The sequence below is a fragment of the Perna viridis genome, chromosome 14 (genome assembly GCF_037379345.1).
Source record: "Perna viridis isolate PV_CMFRI_1.1 ecotype Kerala chromosome 14, ASM3737934v1, whole genome shotgun sequence".
In the NCBI taxonomy this organism is placed as follows: Eukaryota; Metazoa; Mollusca; class Bivalvia; order Mytilida; family Mytilidae; genus Perna; species Perna viridis.
In genome coordinates, this window is record NC_142458.1 from 19310967 (window position 1) to 19324206 (window position 13240).

The 13240-nt window shown below is 32.1% G+C and overlaps 1 protein-coding gene across 1 annotated transcript; it reads right to left on the minus strand.

Moving 5' to 3' along the window:
• On the minus strand, positions 1–13095 carry LOC148598526 (leucine-rich repeat-containing protein 14B-like). Its single transcript, XM_088561044.1, has 8 exons — positions 13024–13095; positions 10373–10650; positions 9125–9264; positions 7350–7454; positions 5778–5885; positions 4900–5032; positions 4284–4359; positions 1–2736 (listed from the first exon to the last, which is right to left on the minus strand). The coding sequence occupies exons 2-8, from the start codon at positions 10630–10632 to the stop codon at positions 1912–1914; spliced, it is 1647 nt and encodes a 548-aa protein (XP_088417170.1). The 5' UTR covers positions 10633–10650; positions 13024–13095; the 3' UTR covers positions 1–1911.
• Positions 13096–13240: the final 145 nt, after the last annotated feature.

The following is a 13240-nucleotide window of genomic DNA, read 5'->3' on the forward strand; positions in this document are numbered from 1 at the left end:
GGAACACAGACAGGGTGATATAGAAGTTTATTTGTTCCTTCAGGAAGCAACTATTTGATCAAACAGCTGATCCACCAAACCAAGCAACAAAGGCATGTTTTATCATGGAGGCTTTGTTGGTATATGAATGGGATCTTTGGTCATATATTGCAATATAGAAAACAGAACGGACAATTACACAATTAATTGTGAGCCATTTGCTAACAAAATCCTTTGCTATGTGTAGCATGATAAGACAGCAGAGGTCAAATCCTGGACAGTCTGGTTAAGTAAGAAAACATAGTTCAAACCTGATACTACTCTTAATTTGGATGAACACAAGATAGGATTTGACCAGAATCAAAGTGGCTTCCCCCCTTAATTCTTCAATAAACTGAATTACAAACAGCCTTTCATGCTATGGCACCTTATGGTGAAATCCAGATAACAAATATCTATGAAAACAATAACAGCCAATAAAATTATACAACTATATACTTTCTGTTTTCATTTCAAAAGAATTCCTAGACAAAATAGAACAGAATATGTTATTTTCTGTTTTCTAGCAGTAGAATTTTATAAAAATAAGAGTAAAATTTTAAAACAAAAATAAGGCAGGTACAGAATATTGAGAAAATATTGTCAAAAAAATAATGACAGATTAGAAAGCAGAAAACAGAAATTACCATAATCTTTTTTTCATACAGATGCCTCTGATGATAAAAAAATACATCAGATGTATGTAGGTTAAATAAGTACTAATAGCACTGGAGGTTTTTTATTCTAGTGAAAATTGTAAGGAACAAACTTTCGAAGATGTAAAGTAAAACTGTAATCATACATTTGTGTTTCGAATATTATTAAGAATTTTTTTTTTTCGAAAATGTAAAATCTGAATGTCAATCTTGACTACTAATTTCTGAAGTATGAACTGTAATCAGCAGTGAAACAGTGTCCAATGGAGGTCCCAGACCTACCTACATTGAACCTCTGTAAATACAAATGACAGTAAATATATTTCAATAGAATTCAATACAATTCTAATTGATATTTTATCAAAGATATTACTTTTTGATAAGATTTTAGGTTCTTAACATCATCTGTTTTCCTTGTTTGTGCGATTCTTACATCATCATGTATTATTTTTTAGTAGACTCCAGATAAGAATCGTGCAAAATGTGATTCATGGTTGGAAAGCCTACATATTTTTTATTTTAGATATTTTGTTTCAAATATTATAGTAAACAGAAGTTAACATGTTGCTTTTCATATAACCATTGTTCTTAGGAGATAAAAATTGCATACAATGCACTGTATATTCAAAATTAAGGGAGATGACACTGTAAGTGACACTAAAACACAATAGCAACTGTTGGATTTTCAATGTGGATCATCTCCCTAGAACAGATTGGAATGAATAATTATACATTTCATCATATAGACCAATAAAGCAACTTAATAACAAAAATAAAAATGTGTATTGGGGTGTAACACTTATTACAGAATTTGCATTACTACTACTTAACACAATATAAAAATACAAGATTTGGTGTGATTGCCAATGATACTGTCATCCATCAAAGAGAAAGAATCAAAGAAAGAGCTGTACCACCATAGGCAAGATTTTAAGACTGAATGACAACCAAAATTCTCTTAAGAAAAAGGTTCACAAGGAAAAACAAGGAAAAACAAGATTTCACATTTCATACATAATTTCTGTGAAATTATCTATGAATTTTTTACTGTTATAGACTTAGGGAACGACCATTTGATTTCTATAAGGTATCTAGGATGAAATATGAAAAAAAAAAACAAAAAAAAAACATTGCCATAACACAATTCTTACATTGTAAAAAAAAAGACATAGAGGATCAAATTTTGTTGCTGGACCCCAAACCATGAAATAGTTGCTCCCTGTAGAATTTTTAAAGATTATTCTGGGTCCATGATGTCAACTAGATCAACGAATATTGCATAAGACAGGCTTAGAAGATCCACAACTATGTCTGTACGGCCTAAAGATGCCAGCACACCAAGTAATTTTTTCTCCATTTCTTCTGGATTGTTACCACCATTGAGTGGTCCCACAGCCTCCTCAAGTAAATTTGTGGTGGACGTTAGACGGAATTTTTGCATTGTAGCAATGTGACCAATGGCCTTTGTGACATCCACTAAATTTTCCTCTGTAAGAATATTTCCTGTAATGTCCAGTAATTTGAGGTATTTTAAATGATGGCGGAGAATGTCACAGAATTCTGACATGGAGGCATCTGGCAAATGATTTTGAGCTAAACTAAGAATTTTCACATTAGTAAAATATTTTGTAGTCTTTAAAAGAAATACTGGTGATATTCTGTCATTATCATAAATAGAAAACTGGCACACTTTACTTAAGTTCACTTCCTCTAGGTGAGATGCATGATGGGATTTTGTTAGACTAGTAAGGTCATTTTCATTAAGGTCACAACCTCTGACACTGAGAAAATCTAAGGGCTGTTTCAAAGATGTCAATATTTCACCAAGGCAACCCAACAAGTAATTAAAACTCAAATCTAGCCGAGTTAGATTAGGAAAACAGTTTAACGTTTCAATCATCTTATGACGGAGACCTGTCCGGCTTCGAGTTCGACCCTCTTGAAGATAAATATTACAGTCCTGAAGATCTAAAGCATGAATGTTTGTGAATTTCTGAAGATCAGATGCTACCAAGAAGAATATCCCTTCTTCCAATTGTTTCAGTTCTAATCCTTCAATGACCTACAATATTTCTTTTCTTTAGAATAGGGTATGTAAGTCTCGTCATGTGACCCCCTCATTTTTATGAGAATGGGTCCTCGTCTACCATTCAAAAGCATGGAGATTTGTCATTTAGAGAGTGTTGAGTTCAGTGTTAAAGGCAAAACATCTTTTTGTGTAAAAAATACCAATAAGAAATGACCAATATCTATTTTTACATGATAAAGGTATTAAAAAAAATATAAAATAGAAGATTTTGCATTGTTATACAGCGTTTCAAGTACCCGGAAGTATACATTAAAATACAGATCAGTCTTCGGTTTTCAATATGTTTTACGCCAAAATTCCGGTAAAGAAAATGAAACTAGAACGAGACTTACATACCCTATTACAAATTATCACAGAAATTTATATCATATAACACACATCATGTTATACATGTATATGTACTAACTACAGACATGTACTTTTATATACTTTCTTTATCTCATTTTTATTTTCCAACCGTATACTTGTTGCTACAACTAACATGATGAATTTTGCCTTGTGTTTGCTCCATAATAACATGTCTATTTTTATACAAATTTACATTTGTCTGGATGAATGCTTTCTATTAATATGATAAATTAAAGTGTTGATTTTAGCAATACCAAACTACAGCTTTTTTTCCTGATGGAATACGAATGAAGTCACCAATATAATTGAAAAATGCTACATTACCATTCAGTTAGGGTGAAACTAGAAATACTGTTAGTTTTTGTATGTACTCATTTATTGTTAGTACCCCTGCTAACCTCCTAGAAACCATATAAGAAACCCAAAAAATCATTTAGATGGAAAAACAAAATAGGAGGTCAAAACGGCATCGTGCGATGAGAATGTGAGAAAGTCTCATTAAATTCCATTCAGCAATTCTACAGGAGTTGCAGATAAGAAGATGATTCCCTTGGTCGACCAGTGACAAGGTCCATGTTTTGAATCGGGAAACCCCAAAAGTCCTTCAGATCAAGGAATAATCTCACTTTCATTTATATTCACAGTCAAATCTGCTGGATTGCCAATACTATTTGTCTCATACTAAAAATTCACTATTTTAGTTGGTATGAAAATGTCAGACCATAATTAGCCAATATTTCTGACACAGTCAATTACATGTACATGTATGTTTGTGAAGCTGAAAGAACACATAAAACATAAACCTTTAAGTTAGAAAAAAATATTTTTCATGCAGTGCATATATATTACCTTCAAATAAAAATTTTTGAATACCTCCTTTCTGAGGTCAGAGGCCACCTCCCTTGAGAGGTCATTTTTTGCATATTACATTGCAGGGGACAACAAGTGAATTATATCAACAATGGGTCTAGGACATGGGGGCTTTTATCCGGGTGAGGGGGGGGGCTTTTGTCCTGATCCCATCAACAATATATGTCAGACTACAAAAACTTAAATTTTGTTTGAGTAGAAAATCGAAAATTTTAGAGACATTAGTTTAGTTGCTCAATGATTAATAAATTAATACAAATAAAAGTTACCGTTCCCTGCAATAAATGTAGTATCTATGTTACCTTATGGTCCAGGCCTCTGAGTACAATAAATGGAGCAAGACAGTCAGTAACATCATCCCCAATAGAGAGATCAGACCTAAATAAGAACAAGTGAGTAGTTTTGTACAAGACAATTTTAGACTTAGGTAGGTAGTAATACAACTATAATTACTTGCAGAACTTTTTAATGCTAAAATTTATTTTAAAAAGTGTAGTGTATGTATAATACCTTCCAATAAAATTTTTTTAATACCTCCTTTCAGAGGTAATTTTTTTGCATTTTACTATTAGATTGCATATTCAATCTGGAAACACTCTTTCACATTTATCAGTGGTCAGATAATCATGGTGAAGAAAGATAACTAATTAGTGGTTATTAACACATAGCAAATGAAAATGGCAAGAAAAATGTTTTTTTTAATCAATTTTCAATTGATTTATAAATCTTACTTCAGCATTTTGATCTGTGCTATTAATATATTGAAATTATTTCTAAGATACACAGAATATATTTTAGCAATGAAATGATCTGCATTTTTTTGTATCACTGTAGGACCTGCCTGGTTCAAAAAACTATAAAAGGGAGAAAAAATGTTATGATCAAGGAGATAGTGTGGTAGAATCTGTGGATACTTACTTGATACATATATTTGATACACAGATGTTGATTGGTGTGATTGATCTCAGTCCATTACAAATCAGATAGTCCATGAAGAATGTACGATTTGTTGAAAAATGGAGACTGTCAATCTTCACCAACATTTTCTCACCTAAAACAGAACATAGCGTTACCATTGTGATTTTTTTGGGGGCATTTTTTCATTGCATTACACAAGGACTAGTTATAGTTTGGTTATTTCACGATAATCAATCAACTATCCTATTTACTATATAAAGATTTTCTAAATACATGCAATGCATTGTTATTTTTCAAATGAATTATTTAATTTTGTGAACTGTGAACTAATGTTATTTTGAATAAGCTTATCAGAAATTAGAAACATTCCTAAAATACATAACTTATTGAAATCTGTCTACAACACCAATGACAATAACAGCTATACAAAAGATTTTAGTGACATATTAAGACAACTTCTGAAAAAAATTTGACCTTTGTGTAATCAAGGTGCAATATAGCTTCTTAAATTGTAACAAATGGATCAACCGATTTCTTCCATTTAGATATTTAAATTACAATACTTTCAGCTCAACATATAGTGAGTGCTTTACAACAGTGTCATTAACTATCAAGATCGTTTATAATCCACAGTTTATAATGTAAGACTTTCTACCTTTCTCTATTTTTTTTAAGTAATGAAATTAACAACTGAAGTTCGAATTCTCCCAACCTGTGTGCACAATGTCATAAAGCATAACTAACTATTACAGCAGCATTCACCCCAACAATCTGTAAGGAACAGTGTCAGTATTTACACAATGGGTCAAGGGAAGATTAAATTTGCAGGAAATGAGAGAAACAAATTTTTTATAGACTATATATTATACAGGTTTCACCTCTAGGAATGTGTATTGAAAAAGTAGAGTTTTTAACCATTTCGTGACCAAGTAATTCCTTTAACATCTTTGGTATGATTTCATCAGTCAGTCGACTTTTCTGTACACCTACAACAGAGGATATTAATTAAAAAAAACAGATATGTAATAATTGTACATCAATTTTGCTCCCACTCTTTATAGCCAGTGATTAAAAATGTATGTGATTTATGAACCACCAGGCTGTGATTAAATTTCTGCAATAGTTTTTCGTTTACTTTTTTCAATAGGAATTTTAAATTTTGTGAACGGAAGATTGATATTCATGTTGTGACGTTTTGGTGGGAGAAAGTCTCAGTGTGAAATTACCAATTATATTTCACTGTGAATAGTCGAAATTTTTTACACTGAGTACAGTTGTAAATCACTGGTATCTATATAATAATTCAGCACATTCTGCATAAGAATCAGGCAATGGGTGCCAATCATTATTTTCTTAACTTGGTCTCAGATATATTCAAAATATCAAGATAACAATCGAAAAGCTATTCAAATCTATCCTGCAGAATCTGTGATCTGTGACATAGACATTGTTTGACTGTTTAAACCCTACCAAGTTTCCATTGTGCATTTCAACTAAATTTGACCTAACAATATCTTAAAAAGGCAAACTTAACACTTTGATCGTTATTTCTTAGGTTATGAGGTATAAGTTCTTGGATAATTCAATAAAATCTCTGCTTTTTTTTCTTTATGTGCCACCCCTTACATACATTTCTACTACATAAATGTATCTTCCATCCTCAAAGAATTATTTAATATTCACACAACTTATAAACCATTGGGTAGAATTTAAATCTCCTGCAATTTAATTTATTTTTCAAATTTTCTACAATTTCTATGGAAAAAAAACTAATGCATTTCCAGCCAAAACTTCATGAATTCAACATATTCAATTATTTTTTTACTCTTGATACTAAGAATACAGTTTTAGCATGCCCACTAAAGCTTGCAAGTTGAAAATCCAAATTAATCAAAAACAGTTTATATACCTGAAGGAGAATCTAAATACATGTACATGTATATAGTTATTCTATTTCTCAAATGAAGAGACAACACAAGAAAAGTTCATCAGACTGAAAAGGCCTTTACATTAGTACATGTAGTACAAAATGTAACATAAACAGGATACATGTAGGTACTAAAATTGTGTATGTAAGAAACAACTTTCATTCTATAGTTAATTTTTCCACAAAACATAAATTCCTGACAGTGTACATGCACGTCTCCATGTGGTTATATTATATGCCACAAAGTTTCAAAACAATGCTGCAAGCTGTTTAGAAAATTGTTTGGACAGGCAGACAGGGTGAAACATATATACCCCCACACTTAGTTTGCCGGGGGTATAATGAGTTGACCCTGCTATATTTTTTTATTTAAAGTAGACAAAACTTGTTCTGAATTTGATACAGTTATACATGCTATACTAAATTATAATTTGTAAAACTATTCCAATAAAAGCTTGTTGGAGGGATTACCAGAAAATCCATAATACATGTACATTTGACTAATATAAAAAAAAACACTTACCTGCATTTTTGATAATGGTCTTTACTAAATTTTTTGGTTTGTGTTGAGATTTCCTAAGGGATAATACTGGCCACATTTGAACAATCAGTTTACAAAATGTACCATCTAGAATTACCAATTATCAAATAATTAAATAACAGGTAATCATAATCACGCCTAGAACAAACATAGGACCAACAAAAAAATGTCTCAGGTTTATATACATTGGATGAAAAAATAGGGTAGGTAAGTAAAATCATTTTATTTTTTTTAATTCTTTTTTATTGACACTTATTGGAGGATTTCTTGACATTAATAGTGCTCAACTAGAAAATGAAAGTGACATTTCATATAAAAATACTAATAAAATGTGCTAGGAAAGGCAGAAAAAATAGGGCAGGTAAGAGTAACCTTTAACAGACATGTTTTTTTCTTGGCCCAATCATTCCAAAAATAACGTATAAATCATATACCAGCATAATTATTATCCATCAAGGGGGAGTTCATGTTGCTAGTGCTTTGTTTTTTGTTTTGGTGACATTTTGTTTTCCTTATCTTTAATTCATTTTATTGTGTTCACCACATTGTGTATGAAGATTGTCGCTGTTTCCTGTTTTCATATTTAGGCCATGTACTTGGATTTGATGTCACATTTTTCATGCTTCACTATATTTTTTGCAGATGTTTAATTTTTCAATTTATCATATGTTAAAAAGATGTTGCATGTTATATGTACATCATGCAAAGAATACGTCCACTCAATCATATCTGTCAAACCTGGAAAGGGGAGAAATAGTACAAGTCATCATGCTAAAGCAAAATACTAAATATCTAACAGTCCCCTCATTGGAAGCTGAGAAATCTTGCTTAAAAAATTTCCTTTATTTGTAACCTATAAATTACTAGGTTGTACAGTAAACAGAGAAAAATAAGCTAAGAACCTCAAAAAGGGAGACACCATGCAAAACCAGTTTACAAAATATCTTCAAGAAGCATTCCCTGATTTGTTCAATGTATCATAGTTTTCCTTTCCTCTACTATCTACCCTGGGTTTGACTTTTATGAGCAACTTGGTGGGTGTTTCTAGACAAGCAGAGGATGCTAACCCTGCTGGTGCACCTGGTCCATGTTCCCAGTTTTTAATGGAGTCTGAGTTGCTCATTTACTTCTGTTACTTTGTATGTATTATTTCGGTTACTCTATGTTCTTTGTTGTGTGTGTCTGGTCTTTGTCCCTGGATTACATTCTTTTGATTACCGCTATAACTTTGGTTCCCTTGATTACTCTTTCCCTCCAATATAAGCTGAGAAATATGTTACAGAAAAGTATACAGATGGCCAGATAGACAGACAATGTAATTGCAATATAGCCCTACTCTAACGAGTGGGGTATAAAAAGTAGAAAAATAATTTTTATTTAATCAAACATTTTTGTTGTGTTGGCACCCCTTATAACACTTTTACTACATCAGACTATGGTGTAAGGTAATTATCTCAGTTGATGGAAAGTAAATTGACCTATTAAAGGTCAAAATAGTGCCTCAAAACTAAGATTTTGCTGAGGCAGAGTGAACGACCATAAAATAAATAAATCATCACATATTTCTGGGGGAAACTTTTTTCAGTAATCTCTGCAGCATTTAAAAAGGTGGTGTAATCCAGGCCAAAAGTGGCATTTTAGCAGGTTAGTGCCTAATCTATAAGCAGTAACATCTTAAAGTAAAAATTGACAAAAAAGGTCAGCCTGTTCGGCTACCCAAAACCATCTGTAAAGAACACTAAGTTTAAATTTCTTACTAAGTTTGAGTCCCCTGAAGTCTATGCTCTTTATTCGACAATGCTTTGTTCTGTTAATGACCCCTCTAAATACAACCAAGTCATGACCAAGTTCTTCCTCAAATATGTCCTGATACTTGGGAGCCAGGATCTCTTTAAAACTAAGAACAATTAAAATAGCATGTACTTCAAACAAATTAGTATTATGATGCAAACTATGTTCTCTTAAATAATACTGTTTTTTTATCAATAATCTGGACTTTCTCCTTTGATCTCCATCAAATTAAAATGACTAAAATTACCTATAAACAGGTAAATATGTACTTACGATTTTGAGATACTGACAATATCATGTGGAATACATGTGTACCTCCACTTGCACTGATACCCTTTTCGAGATATTCCACATGATATCATCAGTATCTCAAAATCATAAGTACATGTACATTGTAACTATTATTCTATATTGAACAAGTCCAAATGACCATCTGTACTCAGATAAAACTTGTCTTCAGAGTTATGGTATAAGTGTAGTGTACTCTATCTTAAATGAGTCTGTCTCATGTGACAATGATTTTGCCCTCCCTTGGAAGGTCTGATACTTACAACAGGTTACACTGAACTCCAGGCGAGATTGTCAAACAACCATTAAAAATACAGTCTGACTTAGTACATGGATGGAGAGTAAGGATATACAATAAACTTGCGGCGTACTTATTTTTGGTACTTTTTGCAATGGTCAAATAAGTATGAAAAATTAACTTTACACTGGAAAAGCTATTTACCTTTCATGCTTTTTAAAACCAAGAAAATTGATTGCCGATTACAAATGTACCTCCAATTGTATTTTGTAAGAATCAATGAAAATTAGTAACCATGAAAATTAATGTGTTAACAGCAATGTACATGTAGTCATATATGTACTCAGTTCAAAAGTTCAATTAAATCTAACTAAGACTTTCATTCAATCACAAATCTATCAAAAATTTGAAAAACAACATTTTTGTACATCAAATAGTTTGACTGACATCCTTTCGACACTAACTGAAAAGGTATTATTTTCACGTAGGAATTGGGTGCATACATTTACGTACAACTGACCACTGTTTAACTTAAGCATGTTTAGTGAACAACTAAACCAATATTAATATACTGCAGATTTTTTGGAAAGACTACACGTACATACCCACCCCAGCCCTCCCTTACATTTATCACCTCACTGCTATTGTTACAGGGTCTATTGATCTAAAATATAACTTTATAATTTACCATAACTCAGTACATGGCCAATTTGATATAATAGTGCTGATGGCATTTGGTTGACCTTTAATGATAGCTGCCCTCAATAGATCTGCTGCTAGATGGGTTGGTATACATTGAATCGCCTGATTGGCTAATGTATCAGTTTTGTTGATCACATGACCACAGATCTGTAGTAAAGTCTCTGGCATCAAAACATTGCTTTCAGGTTCTTTGGGTTTATTTAGAACTAATGTTCTATAATTAACTCTGTCCAATGCTTTATGCATAATTTCAAATGTCTTGTTCTGAAAAAGTAAACGAATGCAAAATTTGGAGACATATAAATTGTATATAAAAATGTACTAGGATGACTCAAACAGTACATGTATATAAATGTCCATGTAACTGCTCATGGCAAATACCTACATGTCTATGAAAATTCATATTATATCTACTGGTACATGTACATGTAAATGAGTCATCACATGTAAACAAAAAAGTATCTCCATAAAATGATATTGATAAGGACTGGGAGTAAAATCTTCAGATTTCATTTCAAGCCCAACTGTTCTCCATGAGAACTGGGAGTAAACCATCAGGTTCCAGTTCAAGCCAAAGTGTTCTCCCATGCAGATCTTTGTAAGGACTGAGAGTTAAACCTGCATATTCCAGAGTAACTTTCAAGCCAATGTGTTCTCCAATGTAGATCTCCATAAGGACAGGGACAAATGTGGAAGTAAAACCTTTATGTTCCAGTTCAAACCCATGTGTTCTCCAAAAGGACTAGGAGTAAAACATTTATATTCTAGTTCAAGCCCAAGTGTTCTCCCATGGCAAATACATATGTGCATGTAGATGTACATTGTTTGGCTCTGCTATACTATTTAGTGCTGTGGTTTCTAAATTAATTTTGAATAGAATGCATGATGGCCACTGTGCTAAATGTGTACTTCAAGATATAATAACAAGATATCTTATTTATCTTAAATTATTTTGTACATGTATCTACAGGCTATCAGCCTCAAGATCACTCCTAAATATTAGCAAATTTTAGGATGCTCAGAAAAACAGATATAATGAAAAAATGTTTTGGGACAAATGACTGTCTCTACATGTGTAGTTCTCACAGACAATTCACATCTATCCAATCCTGGACCACGTGGAGCTAGTGCTATTGGATGTATATTAACAAAGAAAATGAAATGAAACAGTCAGTAAGAAAAAGGGGATCAATTCTGCTTCCAAGGACTTGTTACTATTAAATTAGTACAAGACTTCTTTTTAAAAAACAGAAAAAAATCAAACATTACAAAGTAATTTTTACCAGTCAGTCAATCAGCAGTTGGATCTTTACTACCAAATCATTTTTGCAAATTGGAAATGGGTAACCACAAGGAAAGAATATTAAAACTGAAACAAGGATTGAAATGCTTATAAATGTAGGAATAAGATTTTTTGCTACTTTTACAATGACAAAAGTTGATTTTCCAAACACAGTGAACATAAACAACAATAGACACAGTGCATTAGAGACATTCTGCATACACATGTACAATTGATGCTCTGAAACATGAACGGCTCATAAGTGATGCATTTCAGAAATGATGTATGTAGTTAGGAAGTGATTGATTTTCAAATAATTTTTTTTATTCAACCCTAGCTGCTGCTGTAAAAAATACATCGCAAAATTTTTTTACTTACTCAATATAAAATCCCAGCCCCCCACCCCCCAAACACGAAAATGCTCTGTCTTACCTACATGTATCATAATTTAGAAGTTTGAGAGACAGTACCTGCACTGATCCATGCTACAATAATTGCAACTATTTATCAGTCACTGATCAGTTTCCTATCATCCATGTGTCAAATCACTCATTTAAACCAGTGATTGATATATATTTTACAGATCGGTTCGTTTGGATTTCTGTTTTTACACACATATCCTGAATTACATAAATTCTGATATTTATTAACTTGTCCATTATATTTACTTATGAAATACAAAATATTGATTTACAATTTTAAGCTCAAAGTAAATTTACAATGGCTGATTCCTTCAAATTTACATCTACTGATCGTCTGTCATTTTAGAAAACAAAACAGTGATCAGATCTTTCACTGATCACGGATTCAGCAAATTTTTGCATAGATCATTGTAAGGACAGTATACATGTATACTGGTCAAGGAGTATATGTCTCACCGGCAAGTAATTCTCACCAACAGATTTCGTCCTCTCATGTGAAACAAGTTTATGCCTAAAATTAAGACAAAATGTCTAACAAATTGCTGATAGTATTTTCCTTGATCTATCATACAACAATTTTTGTTGAGCCTTAAGAAATAAATTTTTGACTTTTTGTTGAGCATGCTTGCGAGAATCGCTTCTGTCCCCCAAAATGTCAGGAATGAGCCCATAACATGCACAGTGAAAACCATTTTAATTTAAATAAAAAACTATGACATAAAATCCCTTTCGAAGTGATTCATTCTTTAAAACATGAAAAAAACCAATAACAAACAGGATTTTAGATGTTGTTTACAGTTTAGAATCGAGCTTCAAGGATGAAATGCGTCCACAAAACAATCTTGCTTGGCTGCTTTCTAGGGGTAAACGATATCTGGGGAGCTGTCATGTAATTCAAACTGAGCTTTTATTAGAATGATCTTGAAGAATTACCCTTTTTAACCGTTAGACAGGCCGCTTCAAATTTTCCTCCATTGCTGTTTCGAATTTTTATTTTGAAGAAACGAAACTAATTATTAATTTTATACTACATGGTTGTAAATTGATTGATGCTCGTAAACTGTAAAACTTAACACATTTATCAATACCTTATATATTATTCTTTACTATGTAGAAAACAATAAAAAGATATCAATAAAACCGTTTGCTT